At 50.8% G+C, this 18,887-nt stretch overlaps 1 protein-coding gene across 1 annotated transcript in view; it reads right to left on the bottom strand.

The window, feature by feature from the left end:
- Positions 1–18,887, bottom strand: part of LOC147412362 (RING finger protein 17-like) — a 57,799-nt gene that overhangs the window by 22,249 nt on the left and 16,663 nt on the right. Inside the window, exons 15-21 of the mRNA XM_086481448.1 lie at positions 18,291–18,409; positions 17,435–17,525; positions 16,417–16,532; positions 15,781–16,088; positions 14,661–14,824; positions 13,721–13,840; positions 12,585–12,665 (exon numbers count right to left, since the gene is read on the bottom strand). Coding sequence (XP_086337574.1) covers positions 12,585–12,665; positions 13,721–13,840; positions 14,661–14,824; positions 15,781–16,088; positions 16,417–16,532; positions 17,435–17,525; positions 18,291–18,409 — 999 coding nt within the window. The remainder of the gene's footprint in view (positions 1–12,584; positions 12,666–13,720; positions 13,841–14,660; positions 14,825–15,780; positions 16,089–16,416; positions 16,533–17,434; positions 17,526–18,290; positions 18,410–18,887) is intronic.

Genomic DNA, 18,887 nt, shown 5'->3' with positions numbered 1-18,887 from the left:
GTTTTCAAAAGACAGGGGATTCCTACAATGAATTGAAAAAGAACCAATGACGACGGAAACTTGAGTCTAGTCAGTATTTTAAAAATGTTAGATAGAGGAACATTGTGTTCAGCTGTAGTAAAAGAATTCACTTAACAGAAAAGGGGGGAATTGATAGGGGGCCATATAGAAAATATATTTTGTAACCCAAGATATATCGAAAATATTAATAGGGAGCTACATAGAAAAAGCTAAAACTATTAAAACTTGCTTCCCAGAACTAACATACAGGCAAGTAAGCAATTAGTCACTAACCCCTGCAAATTGCTTGAGAAAGAAGCTGATAAGGGAAACAGAAAGGACAGAAACAAGGACATAATTCATGGCTCAAAGGTGTCAAAGGCAGAAGGAGCTAAGGGCTAAGGAGGGCTCGCTAACATCCATCTCTAAACAAGAACAAAGAGGAGACAGCCAGCTGTGCACACAAGGACAGACCAGGCCGAAACCGGTCTGGGACTGCAAGCTCAGCCAAATTAGAGATTCCAGGGGAGAGGCGAGGAGTACACAGCGAGGAAGACCTATGGCCTTCATTCCTGAAGACCCCTGCCCAGAACCACCAGGAGGAACTGTGCAAGCGCCCCGAGGAGGAGCCCGAGGCAGAGATTATGGAAATGGAGTGACCAGAAGGAACTTCCTTTTCGGGGATAGATCACAAATATGTACAGGCGTTTCGAAATAGGTGATGTTTTAACTGTATAAATCCTGGACAAGCGGCCACGGTGGGTATGCCCGTGTGTGGAGGAGCGATCCCCCGTGCATCTGCGTGCAATAAACACACCTACTGTGTAACCTTGCAGGTTGTAGAGTCTTTTCTGCACCTCATGTGTCACTTTCCTTATTATCATTTAAAAAAAAACAAACCCAAACAGGACTTGCTTATTGATGATCATGAAAGGGACTTAGCCCGGCACTGGCTACGAGCTGACGTTCAAGACTGCCAGGAACTGCCCCCCCCCCCCCCCCCCAAGCCCCTCCCAGCTGTGAGTGAGCGCAGGTCTCACTGCTGCAAGCTGGGGTGCCCCTGGGGTAACAATGCACAGGCCCAGCGAGGGCAGAGCTCGCTTGCCCTGAGGAGGAGCAGGGGGACAAGGGGAAGGAAGCCAGTGCCTTCTGCCGGGTGAGAGGGTGGCATTTCCCAGCACCCACTGCACTGGAGAGCTGGAGCAGACACTGGCAGCAGCACTGAGCTTGCAGGTACTGCGGGAGTTCGGAAGACAGGTCAGCTTCAAAGTGCCCGTGAGGTGGAAGAAGGGTCTGAGCTGAGCTGTGCTGTGCTTCCTCCCCCGTTGCTGAGAAGCTCGGAGCATGAACCTGTCCCCCCGTCTCCCCTGTCCTGGCCTCATGAACGTAGAAGAGCGGTTGGCAGAGCAGACTTTGGGGGCTGCTAATGCTGCTGCCTCTGAACTCCGAGGGGGAGAGAAAATCAGATGAGGAGGGAAGAAGAATGGCCTGAGGCGAACTGCAGAGGAAGTCAAGCACCAAGTAAACCGACAGCCGCACTCTTAAAGCCAGCCCTCTGCTGTGTTTCACCACGGCAGGGATTCCAAAAGCACAACCTTTTACCTTGAAGATACTTTTTTCTTAGATGACTAAAATAAGGTAATCTACCTCAGCTGTTTGATGGATTTTTCACTGACAGCTGAGGATTTGAAACCCCCCTCTAAACTACAGAGCACTGAACTAATAAACTGCTGCTTGAAAGTGGAAATGGGAAAAAGATTAGAAAAGGCTCCGATCGATTAACACTGTGTTGTAGCGCGGTGCTCGACTGCCTTGAGTCATCCATGCCAAGGTGTGAGGCAATGGATGAAGGTTCACAAAGCCTGAATGCTGCCTACAGCAAGGAATCACAGAACTAATTCAGCTCTTTACAAGGTGCTTGTGCCTGGGGCAGCGACAGCCCCAGCCGAGCGCTCGCTTGGGGGGGGGGGGGGGGGGGCAGGAGTTTGGGGAGCACAAGGGGGACCCAGCATTCCCATGTCCTGGAGGTACCTACAAACCGGACGGAGCAGCCGCTCAGAACGGGGATTTATTCCCACCCCACGCAGCCAGCACTCCACCAGAGTGCAGTACAGCTCGGGGTCAGCTGGGAATATCACACTCCGCGGCTCGGCCCAAGAATGCCCAAGTTTCACCATCGATCCTTTCGGCACGATGACCCCACTCACAGAGGGGGAACCGGCCCACGCCCGGTGCCCCGACCCTGCAACCACTCACCGACGGGCGAGGGCTTGCTCACGGACAGAATCTGCGGGGTCTCCACTCACCCAAGGCCCCCGGGGGGTGAGGGCCCTCAGCCCCAGGCAGCGCCCTCGGGCACGTCCCAGCCCCCGGGAGAGTCCCTGGCCGCAGCCCTGCTGCTCCCCGGAGGCCCGGAGTGGCTCCCAGCACCTCTTGGTTGGGCTCCGGCTGCGCCCCCTCGGCTCGGGCTGGGGTCAGCTCTCATGTGCTGGGGCCAAGTGCCAAAACCGTGAGGTAAACGCCATGATCAGATCTTACCGGCCGAACTCCGATCGTTGTCTTTGGCAAGTCCCTGTCAATGTTGGCTCTTTGCCAGGGCGGGTGCATCTGCCACAGCCCACCCATGACCACAGCCGTTACTCAACTGGTTTCCTGGGAGCAGTCGTGCAGCCACCTCTTGCCTCCAGCGTTAAAAGCGAGCGTGACCTCGGGGAGCTTTCGTGCTCGCTGTGGATCGTCATTCCTCAATTATCCTTCTGTCCAACACGGACAGAACAGGTTTCAAGGGGGTGCACTCTACCGTTAACAGGTTTCAGTACTGCACGCCTACTCTGGCTTATTACAATACAAATTACAATAATCATAACTGCAGTCACCTATTAAAATCCAAACATTCCAAAACTTTCCCCGACCCATTAGTCCCTGGTACAGCAACAACTGCCTCCCAGCCTTTTACCACTTTCTTCATTTCGTTGCTCTGATCCCGAGGTGGCATCGATACATCTCGGATGTGGATGCAGCCCTATTCCACACACTCCTTCTCCTTTGGTCACACAGCATTGTGTTCCACTGAGCACCACACTCGGCTGTTGCCCTGGGAATGTTGAAACGCAGGGTAGTGCCATTCCAGTCCCCACTCCACGGTGTCATGAGCAGGTAGGAAGGAATAAGTTCATCGCTCAGGTGAATCCCACTGGCATTTTTGCCACCACATGGTCATCCAGGTCCTAGTTGTCACCATGGCCAGCAGGGACACCAGGGCGATCCACTGTCCCTGTGAGACAACACGGCTGGCCTCAGCTTGGAAACTGGGCTTCAGGGTTAGAAGTCAGGGATTATCCACCGGCACCAATACGGTGGATTTCCCACTCCCATCCAGGACTTCCCAGGCAAATATGCCTCTGGGTTTCGCCAGGGTCATGGGCACAATGCCGAGGGAGGGCAGCCTCACCATTACAGGTTGGCCCACGTATGTCCACAGTGTCCCTTTTATCATCTGGTACAGGGGCGATGCCCATTAATGGTCCCACAGGACAAAACGCTCGAATTTTGGGGTTTCCATGACGCCCCCAGCGGTTCTTGTCAATAAAGACCGCCTGTGGTGGCTGTACATCCCAGTTACGGTGTCAGACATCGGCACATCTTTCAATCAAACCACGGGTTCATTCGACTGCATTGTCAGCCTGAGTATGAGACCGTGGATGAACACCCACCTGATGCCCTCCCCTCGAGCCCAGTGCTGCACCGCTGTGGCCATAAAGTGTGGCCCATTGTCACTTCGGATGCACTCAGGAGTGGGTAAAATACTAAACCACTTTCTCTGGGCTTGCCCTGCCTGGTCTCCAGAGGCAGTTCTAACAGCTGTAGCCACGGTCAGTCCACACACCACCTCCACTGCTACCAAGAGAGATCCCTTTCCATGCGATGGCTGCAAAGGACCAGTACAACCACCTCTTCTCTTACAGGAATCATAAAAACCAGGTCCTTACCACCCAAAGCGGCCACCCACCAACAGGCGGCCGCCTGTATTGCTGTTACCACTGAGGGTACCCTCGGGATGGAGCTGTCAGGGACGGGCTATTACCGGTCAGTTTGCTATAACCGTTAATTAAACACCACCATCCATCAGGCTTACGGACTGGCCAGACTGGAGCGTTACGGGGTGAATGGGTGCAGCTTATGGTCTGTCTCTTCTCCAGGTCGCCAGTCCCTTCCATGATGCCCTGCTTGGCTGCGGCTGGCAGCGGGCCCTGAGCCGTGCCGGGCACGTTCAATTGCGACAGCGCAGGAGCGAGCTGCAGGGCCTGATCCACCCCCAGCTCCCGAAACCCCAATGCTGAGAAAAAATGTGGATTAGAAGGAGAGATGTTAATGCCATGTGCGGAGGAAAAGGAGAAAAAGGAAAAGAAACATCTGCCTGGATGTTGGGGGGTGACGAACAAGAGGATGGGCAGTTGCGAGTCCCTTCTTCCCCTCCCCCGTGTGACCCCGGTCCAAAGGGGAAGAGAGGCAGGAAAACCCAGACAGAGCAGAAAGGACAGAGAAGAAATGGGGAGTTCGGGGCTGTTTCAAGCGGCACTAGAGGGCACTCAGCACACACACACACCCCCCCCACAGGTGCCGCTGAGCCAGGCTGTCGGGGTGGATGCTGTGGCATCTTTGTTTCTCCCATCCCTGCACCCCCAAATCTGGTTATATTCCCACCTGCACCCCCAAGTCCAGTTAAATCCCCCACCCTGCACCCCTAAATATGGTTAACTCCACAACTTGCACCCCCAAACCAGGGTGTATCTCTCATCCTGCACCCCCACATCCATGGGTGCCTTGGTGCTGGGGGACCACCCAGGCAGGGTGAGACACAAAAGATGACGCGGAGGCCACGGCCTCGCAGGACGCAGCGTTTATTGTTGACAGGGGAAACTGAGGCACAGGGACGCGGACAGACCTGTGTCCCACCCCCTGCCACCCCAGCCCGGGGAATGCACCCGTGCCTCAGCAGGCAGGGCCACTGCCCCCTTGGGTTAAATAGCTTAAAAAACAACTAACCAAACCAAAACAAGCCCAAAAAAAAAAAAAAAAAAAAAAAAAAAGGAGATTTTAAGGGAAATAAAAGGGTGAGAAGCCCCAGAGCTCAGTGGGGACCAAGGCCGGGGCTCCCAGGAGCCTTGCAGGGGAAACTGAGGCACGCGGCGGTGTCACGGCCAGCACCCCACGGGATGCGGCACCACACCGTCCCTGAGAGCTTGTTTAGTGTTAAACTGGGAAGACCGGAGGCTGCTGGCTGGACCTCCTCAGAATTAGCCCTTGGGGTGGGGTCTGCCCCATGGTCAAGGGGAAACTGAGGCACGGGGTGGGAGGAAAAGTCAGTCCCTCATCCCTGCAAATGGGATCCTACTTTGCTGTCAGCAGGGGAAACTGAGGCACGGACTCATCCTCCACCTCTCCAAGGTGCCCCAAACCAGCTCCCAACTGGAGAAACTGAGGCACGGACCCACTGGTGCTCCCCCCCAAAACCCCAGCCCTGCTCAGCAGGGGAAACCAAGTCACGGATCCACCTCCCCCTCACCTCCCCGCCCCCTCCCCCAACAACTCCAGCAGCCCCACTTCTCCCAGTCGCGCCTTGGAGTGCTCCCCCCAGCCCCGGCTGGTTTCGGGGCTTGGGCAGGGATGACCCCTCGCCGCGGAGGGCCGGGCCGGCGGCTGCCACTCGCCGTAACGCCCCCGCCCGCCCCCCGAACACCCCCGGCCCGGCCGCGTTGGGCGGGGGCAGGTTCGGGCCGCGGAGGCGAGCGGAGAGGCGGGGGCCGCAGAAGGGGCGGTGCCGGCGGCGGGGGCGGTGGTCGCGGCAGAGGGTCTGGGCAGGGCGGGGCAGGGCCCGCACCGGGCGCTCGGGGGCGGCTTCTTCGCCCCGCGACGGCCCGCGGCCACCTCCGCGCGTGCCAGGCGCCGCCGGAGGGCACCGGCGGGACCGGGGGGGCTGGTGGTCGCCCCCCCGGGCGCGGTTTCTCCTCCCTCACGAGCGGGGGGCAAGCGCCAAACGGGCTACTGAGCCCTGCGATCAGGCTTTTGCAGCCGAGGCCGGTTGGTGGGGGGTTGGCCGCGCTGGGATGACCTGATCTCCGCCACACTTTGGCAACCCCTGGCCGCTGCCGGGGCTTTTCAGGGCAGGGCCACGAGCCACAGCGGGGGATCGGTGAAACCCCCCACTCGATCGCTCTTCCCTTCCGACCAAAGCTCCGGTCATACCGCCGGGTGGGGGGCTGCTCCAGGCGCAGTGATTTGCCACAGAAGAGTAAAATCATTTTGGACGTTGATACAACGGGGAGGAGTCGGTCCAGCTCAGCAGTCAGGAGCGCTGACCAGGATGATGCTGGACTCCCAGTTCATGGGGAGCGTGTGAGCAACCACGCTCAGCTCAGTGTGGGCACTTGCATCATTTAAAGGTCAGGCTCGCTGAAACACTTCCCTGAACCGAAGCCGCACTGGGTTGTGCCCTAAAAACCCCCGGGACCGCCCCGCTGCACCAACCCCAGGCGTCTCCACCGGCGCGCCGTTCCTTGCAGGCTGGCCCGCTCCTGCCAGCGCAAGCCCCGATCCTTGCTGGCTCCTCGGGACGAGGCGGGTCACCCCGCTGCCGCCAGCAGCACCTGCCCCAGCAGCGGGGCCGTGTGCCCAAACCTGGTGTTTCCCTGGCCATGGAAGTGCAGCTGGAGTGAGGGCCGAGGGCCAGCGGGGACTGCCAGCGCTCACGACACCCCTCTCGTCCAAAGGGTCTTTGCTGGGGCAGTGCTGAGGGACAGGCTCTATTTAGACCATGCACAAGGTGTATTTATTTTTAATCAACTTCCTTTCTGACAGGTGCACATTTCAGTGAGAAAAGATCATTAAACAGCTTTCTGTACCACGGAAGTCTAACCATGCAAAAGAAAGATTATTCTGTTTTTCCCGGAAGAAAACAAACTCCGAAAACAAGTCTCAGCACTGAAAGCAAATTATTAATTTAATAGCACTGTAAAACCAGATCACAAAACCACACATGCAAGACATACGATTAGGATGTCTAACTTGGAGCCTCTTTCCCTTGAGAATCAAGACAAAACCGATTTCACTAGAACGGATGGGTTATTTCTGTTACAGCAGCAGTATTTGGACAAGGCAGGTGTTACCATTCTTATAGCTACAAAAGCAGGGCCCTTCAGGCTTGACAGCTCCCAACTACTGTTAAGGCCAGAGGACAAGTTCATAGAAACCTCTAAATTGGGCATTACAAGAATTAAAAACCCTCAGATGTGTGATTTTCCCCCTATGCCTATGCAGAAGAATTAAAGCCCAGACAACGACCATCAGAAACAGCAACCGCATTAAACAAGACTTCGTGAGGAATTTGCGAAGTAAAATTTTTCATCTTTTTTTTTTTTTTTTCTTTTTTCTTTTGGCAGTATACAAAGAGCCAAACCAAACCAAACCCCAACAGACTTATTTTGAGACCTGACTCTAAGATCTTAAAGTAAAATCAATTATTTTTTCCATTCTCTTTTTTTTTCTTCTTTATTTTAATTTTGCAAGCAAAGGCCTGTAACGTTACACGAACAATCCCTTTTCGATGTGACATCACGTGGCTATGTACTTCCCAGACTAATGCTCAGGAGCAACCACAGCTCAAACACCACCCCGGGGTTTTGTTGGGTTGGTTTGTTTTCAAAAACATTTTATATTCCTCTCCGGTAAGAAAACAACAACAACTTGCCTGGGGTCTTGTGATCAAAACCCCCAAAATTCTGCCAGTGACACAGGGCTCGGAGCCAGGTATTCATCTGATGGCTGTTCCTGTCTCTTCCCTCGTCACTCCCTGCAACTGGAAGGAAAGGAGAACACTACTTGTGTTCCTGATCCCTTCACCACTCCTCCCAAGACCCTGAAGTCTCTCTTGATTGCCCTTGGACTTCTGGTTACAACTTCATCGCTGCCTACCTGGAAAATCAATCCCGGATAATGTACAGGGTACTAACGGATAGGCACACCCTAGGCCATCTCCCCCACCCCCCCCAAATACTTATAGTCACGCGAATTGGTGGGGTGAATTTCTGTTAGGCCATGGTGCTGAATTTAAAGCAATCACTTAGACGTAAAATACAACTGTAACAGGCAGAAAATGTTCACCTCACTCTACAATGTTCCAGTAATTTAACCTTTGAAGGACAAGGAAGAGATAAATCACCATTGTTCCACCAAGTGAAAATCCAATGACCTATTTTCTGATGATACAAGGTAAGCACCAGACTGCAGTACTGTAATTCTTAAAGTTATCTTTTCAGGGAAACGGTCAGTATTTCTCCGCCCTCACTGAAGAGGGTATTTCAAGCAAGAGTTCATGCAGACAGCTGCAGTGCACAACCATCTGCATCAACAACTCAGCAGCCTTTTGCCACCTTACCCACTGTTTTCTATCACCTAAAACTGTTAGCTGTCCCGCCCTTTTCACCAGCAGGGCGGGACTGCAACATTTCCTGACTGCAACAGATCCAAGATGTTCACAAAACGTACCTCCTCAGGGGACACCACATGGGTGACTCTGACAGGAAAGGGATCTCCTGGAACAGGTAGCGGTGGCAACGGGTACGAAGGCAAACCAGGAACGTCTTCTTCGAGTAGCTCCTAGACCAAGAGAGGTTTTGGTCAGGCATCATGTTTAGTAACAAAATGGAAACTAGCTTTGGTATGATTCCTGGCACAAAGGAGTTATCTGAGAATGTAACCAGCGTGTCTTTGACGAAAAAGATATTAATCAACATTTCCAACAAAAACTTAAGCTAAAAGATAACAGAAGAGAACTAGTTAATTAACACTTTTAAAATAGAAAGCATCTATCTCTGAAATGGTCCTAACACACTGACTTGCTAACTTGGCTGCTGTTAATTCAAAAGTGCACTGAATATGGCATTCCCTTTAAAGAGAGAAAATATTTAGAAAGAAAAACGAAGATAACAGCAATTTACCTGCACGGATTAACCCGAATGCCGTGCCCAAGGCTACTGCAGTTTGCCAGAGCAAGCTATCCCTTACGAGAAAGGCAAAGGATAATTTGACTCCTTAGCCGCCAGCATCATCCCACGTTCAAAACAGATCACAGACTTTGCAGGGTACAGATACCCATTGTCTGGGCAGCACAGCACGCTCCGGTCTGTCGTCTTCTAGACCCTCATATTGTACAGGTTCAGCTCTACGTGCCGTGCGCTCACTTGGCTCAGGACAAAATCAACCTTGGCACATTCCATTATGCCTTTAAAGTAAGGATGGATAGCACATAGCTCAGCTGGACCATAGCTCCGGGGTACAGCTCCTGTCCTCTCTCGTACTTTAATGTCATACGTAACAAAAGGCACAATTTCTCTGAAATAATTTATTTTTCACACATCTACTTCTGCCCAAAACAAAAAGTGGAAGCAATCAGATACCGATAACTGCAAAATAAAACAGCTTAAAAAACCCAACAAACCCATCTTGATAAATACCGGTAAAGAAAGGACATCTAACTAGATCACAGACACACACAAAGTGCCAGATTTCTGCCAAACCACCAGGAATATTGTGACGGGCCACCTGACTGCACCTGGCTCTGAAGATTCCTCTGAAATTCCTGCTTGTTCCCAACAGAGCACTGCACATCGCCCAGCCGGGCACCTTGGTCACCTCTCGTGCGCGTCTTTGAAAGAAAAACTGCCCTCGCAGCTCTGCTGTTGTGTTACCAGCCCTTCCTCGCTGCCAGCAGGGTGCTTACTGCCAGATCTGCCACACCGGGGCGTGGACAGCCCAGTTGCAAACACTAAACCTAAAAAGGTGTTCTGCCAAGACCTCTCAAGGAGCTACCCGTTTCAAACGGCTGTCCCTCTGCCTTTCCGCCTTTGTGCCTGTTCTTGAAACACCTGAAAAGGCCTCACATTCCTTAATGCATCTTTGAAGCCACAGCCAAACCCCTGAATGTTTAATAGATAATTCACACATCACCTAACACTGCACACTTAATAAGGCAACACAGGAGCGCTCTTCAGCACGAGGAATTCAATCCAAAGAAAGCAAAGGGCAGGCTGCAGGGCAGCGTGTCACCTCGTACCTCCTTCACCACACGCAAAGCTTTGGCCTTGAGCAGCCTACATGAGCCCAGCCAGTAGGCTGAGGCATTAAAGACGTCTTTAGGGTGAGGAAGATTGAAGTGACAGTCCGGCAAGTCTCAGATTCTGTACTTCCCCGACACGGACAGGGTACCGTAGACTTCCCTCTCCTGTTGACAAAAGGAAAGCAGAAAGGGCTTTCTACCCAGGTGTTTGCAGAACGCCTTTCCACTGGACTTGTTGCGAACATCAGCCACAGAACAGGTCTTCTTGGTGTCACAGATGGCGGGACCCACGACCCACACAGCTGGCCTTCAGCATACGGCCACAGTCACGTGACAGCCCCGTCCTTCATCCAGGCCTGGCCTGATAAATTTCTAACAAGGAAACAACAGCTCAGGGGATCGGGCAGGTCTTTCAGTCGTACAGATCACCGGTTCCAGAGGGAATTAACTGCCTGTGTAAAAGTGGGGAACAGGGACAGGAGGAATAAGCCTTCCTGCAAGCCGCAGGGCCCAACCACCTCGCAGTCCCAGTGCTGGGATCTGCAACGCTGCCGGCAGTGCTGCAACACCAACTGCAGCATCTGCTCTCCTACTGTGGAAGCCCACGTGGAATCAGAGGAGAAGGAACCAGCCCTTTGCACGCTGCTGCTTCTGCCTAAAGGGTTCTCCCTCTGCCTGAGGAGACGCTGGTCCCTCCTAGAACGGCTGGTGGCTGAACAGCTCCTGGTGAGGCTGGAAGCGCTCAGACGACTACAAGTCAGTCCCATCACAAACGGCTGTGCGTCAAGTCTGTTCAGCACGGCCTTGGCTGTCATTCAGAAGGCAGGGGCTCACTGAATGAACGTGCCCAGGGTGTCAACAGCAGTTTGAAGCGCAGCTCTCCTCCGACCCGAGCTGACGGACTGTTCCAAAAGCCAGCATTGCCATTTCCAGGGGCAGATTACAAGGGACCAGGCTGGCCAAGGGCTCGCTCAGATCACGAGCTTAAAACCTGCAGACCTCAAGTACCTCCCTACGGAGGGGCTGACAGGCAGCGCGGTTAAATACAAAAACAGGCCGTAGGAGGAACTGGGGACTTATTTTGGCTCAGACGCTTGGAAAGGGTTTGTCGTCAACTGCTGTAGAAAAAGTAATTCTAGAAATGACGGTTAGTTAAACCTCAGCTCAGAACAAAGAGATTAAAAACTCGTCTGTCAAATGAAGCAAGGTCACAGTCCCCCAGGCCTGAATCTAGGAGCACAAGGCAGCACCTGCACCTACGCGTATGCACACGAAGACACGTTCACGTGCACACGTTCACCCAGAACGAGACTCGCTGCCGTGAGCTCACCACGCCCGGGGTTCTGGGGTGCTCTCCAACACCCTACTGCCTGCCAGGGAATCTCCTGGCTAATGACTAAGCTGGGATGGTGCTACGGTAACAAAGACCAGCTCCTGAACTCGCCTGTCAGCTCAGCAGAAGCGCATCTCGCAGACAGGAACACACTCTGAAGCAAGACACCGGTGTAGCGGGCTCTGCATAAGCAGCTCATTACCACTGTTAACAGCACGACAACACTCCCAGAACAGACCACAGTCCTTACCAGGTTACCTACCCGAAAACACGCATGTGAAGCAAGGAAGTAAAGTTACTATAAAATAATAACATGGGTAATGGCTGTACTTTACATAGTAACGGTATCCTTCAGCCAACGCAGCGTAGCAGCTGGCTTGTGAGGATGGAGGGCTGCTGAGCCTCTCTGCAGCTAAACCCAGAGCTGATCGCGGCTGAACATTCTCAGAGCTGCAGGCTTCCCCCTTCTGCTGTTCCCGAGGCTCGGCTCCCAGAACCAGCTCGAGCTCTGGACGCCTTGCCCTTTTCTGGTCCACAAATGAACACCTCCAACACCCATTTTCTTACACATTCTTCTGAACCGCTTATTTCTGGATCGGGTCTGCTTAATGCTACATGCCTTGCGGAGAGCATTCCGGGCTTTCCGAACGCTCCTTGCTTACAACCGCCTTACGCAGCTTGGTGGCTGTTTTCCAAATTTCATTTTTGTTCTAAGGGTACAATCCCATTTCAAGACAGTTTGCAGAAAGTCGCGTGTCACGTGCTGACTTTACCAAAACGCAACAAGAGACTGATTCACCATTGGGGTTTCACCGTTACTCAGTTCTAACGCACGCTGAGAGATTCTTCTAACTGCATCACTGCCATGCACGCCACGATTACATCAGCAGTGACAGCAGCGTCCTCTGAAGGGGAAAACGATCCTCTGAAGCAGAGACAAGCAAACATTTCGGGCCTGAAAACTATAACAAAGGTAAAGTCACGGGAGAAAACTTTAGTTTGGGATTTTGATCTTTCTACGCAACACATTTACTGCTGTACTCCTTCACCTATTATTCCTGATGCAAGTTAAAAGGAAATTAAAGCAAGATAACAGAAAGTAAGCCTCATTCCACACCCGTGAATACATTAAGCTACCTGAACATGGATTTCAACCTCCTCATGTGTAAGTAGTTCTTGAAGGCAATCCACTGCACCTTGCTGCCAAAAGCTGCCGATCTGTTGGGTGAAAGCAAGAAATCACCACACGTTAAGACGCTGACACTAAGCCCCACACCATCCTCAACACAGGGGCATGAAAATAGGCGACTATCATTGAAAAACTTGGTTGAAAACACCCATCACTGGTTTGAGTTGTCTACAACAGTTTAAACGTTACCTGCTCTTTGGGACACTAAAACTTTCCGTGTGACAAAGCCCACCAGCCAGTTCAGACGTTGAAGTGGCTTAGAAAGAGACGCTGCTTGCCAAGGCTGACCTTTACCCCAGGCATAACAAGGTCTGTGTGCACAATCACCCAAAGCAGAACCCAAAGACACAGAATTACACTCGGAGATAACAGACAACAGGAAACACAGGACACTTTAAAGACTTCTGTGTTTCCCTGCAATATCTGTCTGCGTCCCAACCCGCAGGCCGATAAGCCTGTCTGTCTGAATCTATCCGTTGAACTGCTCCCAGCAATAAAAAGGTTTTCTTTAAGAACAAGTTCAAAAGTGACCCAGTCGTTTCAGTGATTCACTTTACTAAATGCACCATTCAAATGGGACTAAAGTGTGATGACACCGAGAACGTTGTTTACATACCAATTACCGACTAACAAAACCCCTAAACCACTCACTCCCATGAGCTGAGCAGCGGTAACAGAGGGTTTCCCTCACAGCTACCTGCAGAATGACAGAAACGTTTTTGCAGGACTTGAAGACTGACAATTTTCTGGCTATTCTGCATTAAGAAATCCAGGCCCCCCTTCTTCTCGCTGCTACTGCAAAACAAACTACCACTCCTGAGTATCATCCTGCCAACTACCGCAGCGTCCCCTCTCACAAAGATTTAATTCCAAGGACAGCTGCTTCTGAAGCACGGTCACTTCATAAAGTAATCCAGCAGCTCCTGGTAAAAGCCTCCCTTGCTGAAACCATCCTCCAGCTGTTCTCCCCATCCTCGCAGGCAAGAAAACACGCCAGCAACTAGCCTCAACCTTGGTGGGACTCAACAGCGTACCAGTTTGAGTAACTACCAGCTAAAACCTCTTCCAAGTCACTGTTGCTCACCGGTACTGTCTTGTGGAGCTCACAGGGTATGCAAAACGCAGGAACACCAGCATACAGCGCGGCTGGATACAGAAGACACGGAATAACCCTCTCCATGTAACCATGGTCTATGTACTGTACCTATAGGAAAAGAAAAGCTTTCCTGAAATAATTCAGTCAAGTTTACTCAGAGAACGCGTTCATTGACAGCATTCACTTCTCTGGGGGAAGAAATAACGGTCTGCTGAGAGCAGGTGATGTGATGAGGTGGAAATGAAGGAAAGGATTAAAAAACCGCTATGGCAGGTCAGAAGCTCACTTTCCAAACTTGTCTTGCAAGAGACCCCACGTGTTGTGCAATAACCCACAGCAGTTTAGAAGTGAAAGACATAAAGAATGCGTGAACCAGGCTGGAGTCAGACTTGCAAACCTACGTTGAAAGAGGGCAAGCAGACTCAAGAGTTTAGGTAGGATTAACTGCTCATTCGAAAAAGGAGCTCTGTACCTGTGCAGCAGAAAGCATTCAAAACACACAGCCAGCCCCGACTCTCTGGGTGGGGGGAAGCTAAACCCAAGTATTTTCAAAGCGTTCCACACATGGTAACAACAATGGCAAAAGAAGAAAAAACCTGCAAGGGATTACTTACAGGGGATCAAGGGGAGCTTTTTACTTAAGAACATTTATCATCACCAGGAAAACTACGGGAAAGATTGTGACAACTGAGATAGGTACGTAGAATTAATCTTTAACAGAAACGTTAACATCCCGACAGTTACCACACTTTTAAGCAGAATGAGCATCTGGAAAGTCAGGTCAGCTGAATGAAAAAAAGGTGTGATCATAAACTGACGGTAGACGACTGGATTATTTGCCTTTTTTTTTTTTTAAAAACATACACGTGCGCCTGTTCATACGCACATGCCCCACCCCCCACCCCCCCCCCCATATAATCAAACTTACCTGGAGACAGGCACTGCTGAGTCCTACAACTCTACCTCGATACCACATGGCATCTGGTCCTCTTACAACACAAGCTTCTCCCTTTGCCCAGCAGTAGGGTTGCAGAAGACCAAGGCACTGGAAGTTACTTTGTATGTCAGTCATCAATTGGTTTAGTGCCGTTTCTGGGGGTGGGGGGAGGAATAAAAAAAATCAATTCAAAACAGTCTATAACATAGTAGTGCAAATGATTTCAGTCACCAAACCCCAGCAGATTCAGGTGAAGACCTGTATAAACAGAAACCACACGTGCTGCTCCAAAGAATATTTTCCAACACTGACACAATCTGTATGTTTGACGTCCAGCATATGCAAACACGCTACTGCTCAAAACAAAAAGCAAACTGCATTCTAATTGGGAAGCCATTAGTATTTCTGGACTCTCATCTCAGAGAAGGAGGGTCTGTAAATTTTGCAATCGACACCTTGACAGCACTAGTACAAGAGCCTCTCCATGAGCAATGCAACAGATTGCCAGAGACAGCAGCAGGACACCATGAACCACCACCAAACACACGTCCAGACGACCCTCTGGAAACCGGGAAACTGGGTACTGAGCTCACGCGGAAAGGGGAAAGTCCAGCAGTAGCTGAGAACCAGGCTAACTCCCAAGCATCTTTAGGCCTGCACCTTCCTCAACAGCGGCAAAACGTACCACCAGCTCCGCGTTCCAAAGCCAAGCACTCACTGCTGCACCCCAGACTGCCCAGAGAAGAGGTGAGTAACCCGCCTGTCAAAGCGCTCGGGCCTCCTGGATTTCTGGGGCGGACGGAAGGAGGGGAGAGCCCGTTGGGGTGGGTGTCAGGGCACGGCAACTCCTCCGGGGATCAGGGTTTCCTCTGCCAGGGAGCTGCCAGAGCTCTCCCCACCGCTGCAGCGCAGGGGGTGCACGGGCATGCACCCCTCGCCCCCCCTGCCAAAGGCCTCATCGCCTCCCAACAGCAATCCTCCCCAGCAGGAACCTTCCAGAGCCGGGCTCTGGCACAGGACGCGCACACCAGCACACAGAGCTGCCATGTTCCAATGCACCCAAGCCAGCAGATTCACAGGCACAAACGTATTTTCTTCTCTGGAACCTTACCGGAGGATTTGGGTATTATATAAATAGTTCCATCGCATCCAACGCAACTCACTACAGCTTGAAAAGTCTTCGCTTCAGGTATAAAGGGGGGTTTATAGATTTCACCCATTCCTGAACGACGCTGTGACACACGTGTTTTACACGACTGTTCTTCACTCTCTGAAACAGCGATGTTGTCCTCCAGAGCAGCGCTGGTTTTCACACGTGCCGTTTCTGAACCGCAGCCGTCCAGTCGTGTGTTCCCTTGCTCTAAATGTACTTTAAGATGTTCCTTGGAGACTGAGCGAGCCACACCAGCTTTATGAGTTCTAGCAGATTCAATCAAAGCACATCAACACATTAACTGGCAAAGAACTTGAAAAGTACAAAAGAACAAAATAACAGAAGTCAAAACCCAAACACACCAAGATGGCAAATGCTTGTTAAAAGACTGCCCAACATCTCATCTACCAACTGAGAGAACTGAAACGTGCACTGGGTACAACTACGAACGTTATAATCCAAGTAGTTCACTGCAGATGGAGTTCAGCTGCCACATGTGCTGTAGAGGACAGTGCAAACTTCTGGTTTACTCATTAGCTTATCACGATGTGAATATGAGAGTCAGAAAGAACATAAAAAGGAAAGTATCCAAACCTCCTGTTTTGAAAAGCCAAACGCTTTTTAACAAGCTGCTCTGCAATATCAATCAATTCTCCTGTTTCATCTTTGCAAAGAATTTTCACAGGCAATGCACCAGCCACATCCCTTTCCTGGAGAAAATGAGAGAGATCGACAACATATTACACTGTGCAGCTCCGCTAACTACCGGCGTTTTCCATTGTACTGGTACTGGCCGCCAGTCAGACGTCGTTGAACAACTGGTGCCCACATCAGAAGACAAAAACCATTTGATCTGTGTCACAGTTCCCATCATTTTACCACCTGTTCTAAACAGGTCATTTAAAAAAAAACCCACCAAATCACAGCACAAACCCTTGCTTAGTCCCTCAGCTCTGTCACTTGCATGAGCTGCCAAACACCAGTTTTCCTCCAGCAGGAGCTTTAAGCCCACTTGTAACCACCTGTGCTCACCAGTGCTGTCACTTCCAGACACACTGTAAAGCCTCGCTGGCAGCTGCCAACGGACACTGAATCCATCAACCCCCACAATAATTCCGTTTTGTTTTACCGGTGCAAGCACTCAGTGACTAACGATGCTCGTACAGCATCGGACTCGTTCTTTCCATTTCCGAGCAAACTTGAAAGCTAATAGAGTGGCTGCTGAGACTGTTCTCCTCAAGAACGTGAGCATCTTGCTCACCTGTCCATAAAAGCTGTCAGCATCCAGTGATCCCAAAGATGTAAATATTATTCTTCAGTAACTAAATGTAGCTCAGACTCTGTTCTTTCCGCCCCGGGGGCCAAACTGCTCTAACGCACCAGGGAATAACGAGAGTAAAGCAGAAAACAGAAAAAGCCCCTTTCTCCCCACAGCAAACACCACCTTTCTCCCCACAGCAAACACCACCTTTCTCCCCACAGCAAACACCACCATCTAAGCAAACTCCATTCAGGACTTTTTGAAGAGTAACAACATTCAGAAAAAAGAAATAAAAAATTAAGAGACAACCTGACAGAAAGTTTACAAATCCTGCTGGGTTTGGTTACAAACCTGTAGGAACACTTTGACTCGTGCCCCAGCTAGGTAAGAGGATAAACACTCGCATGCTGTTGCTGTCCACTGCGGGCTTCCACCTGCTGGTCTGACACAGAACAATTACGATCCCTTTAGTACAAGAGAAGTTGGCATCTCCTGAGCTTAACCACAAACCCTGCCCTTCACTCGGCTTTTGAATGTTTTTTGAAACTGCCTGAACTGTCAGGGGGAAAAAAGACAGTTTCCATTACAGTCAACAGGAAAAAGAAATGGTTATTCATCTCTGGATCTACACGACAGGAAGAATTCAAAAATCTAACCCCAAAACTTCAAAATGAGGAGCATCAGGAGGTCCAGAAGGATGACGCCTGTCTGAACAGAACAAAGGAAAATCCATATGTCATCTGCAAATTGGCTTTTTATAGTCATTCAGAGAACAGGTTTTACAAACATGATTATTTTTTCTTCACAGCACAGACGGCACATAAACAAAGGCACGGGACGATACCCCGGTTCTCTGACCTCCTGCATGTTTTCACGAGACCAGATTCATCTCAAACTCTGAGACAAGGAAAAAAGCACTCAGTGCAGTCAGAAAAACCTCTACCATCTGCCCACTATTTTAGAATTCATCCTATAAGTATGCTTTCTTGCTTTCTATAGCCCCGTTTCTGCTTTACTGGTAAGTAGCTCAACCCTTCGGAAAAAAAAAAACTTTTTATAGAGCAAATCACAGCTGCCATCCCGTTTCTTCTTTATTCAAAAAGCAAAGCCCATCCAAATCCCAAATAATCAGTGCTAACACAGAAAAATACTAAGTTATGGCATTATTAGGTGTCTAAGACTGCTACTCCATATAAGGAAAGGCTACCTTATATCTGCCAAGGAACATTCTGTTGCCAATGGCCTAATGATCTTCAGATTTTCCTCGAGTCTTCTTAGACAGCTGATATCCACTGTTTTTTCAGCTCCAGAATCATAAAGCATTACCTGTTACAGATAAGAAACACAACAGAACAGAACAAAACCCCTCTCTCACTCTTCGCTGTAAGGAACAGAATTCAAAGCATGCCTGAAGAGGTGAACAAAATTCAAACAAACAGTACCAGGATTCACTGAGTGGCCTTTGTGCTGAAGTACTTCCTCACACAACACCGGTGACCACCGCAGCGGGCCGAGAGGACAAAACACACACAAACATGCTCAAAGGGGGTCCAACAACTTTACAGGGCCTGTGACTTGAGTAAGAAAAGTTCTTCTCCTGTGCTCCAGTTACGCGGGTGCATTTCAGTTTGTAAACCCAGGAACGGCGGAACAGCTCCTCTCCACCCCCCGCTTTTCACTCCGAGGTGGTTAAAGAGCTGCTCGAGGGCTCTTTGCCTCAGAAAGCAGGCGACAAACCACAAGTAGAGAAGGTCCCACCGCTGCTCCCAACTACCACCACCCACGGGCATCAGCTGATGAGGGT

Source organism: Leptosomus discolor, unplaced genomic scaffold (assembly GCF_034619465.1).
Source record: "Leptosomus discolor isolate bLepDis1 unplaced genomic scaffold, bLepDis1.hap2 HAP2_SCAFFOLD_43, whole genome shotgun sequence".
Lineage (NCBI taxonomy): Eukaryota > Metazoa > Chordata > Aves > Leptosomiformes > Leptosomidae > Leptosomus > Leptosomus discolor.
This window is presented reverse-complemented; position numbering and strand designations above follow the sequence as displayed.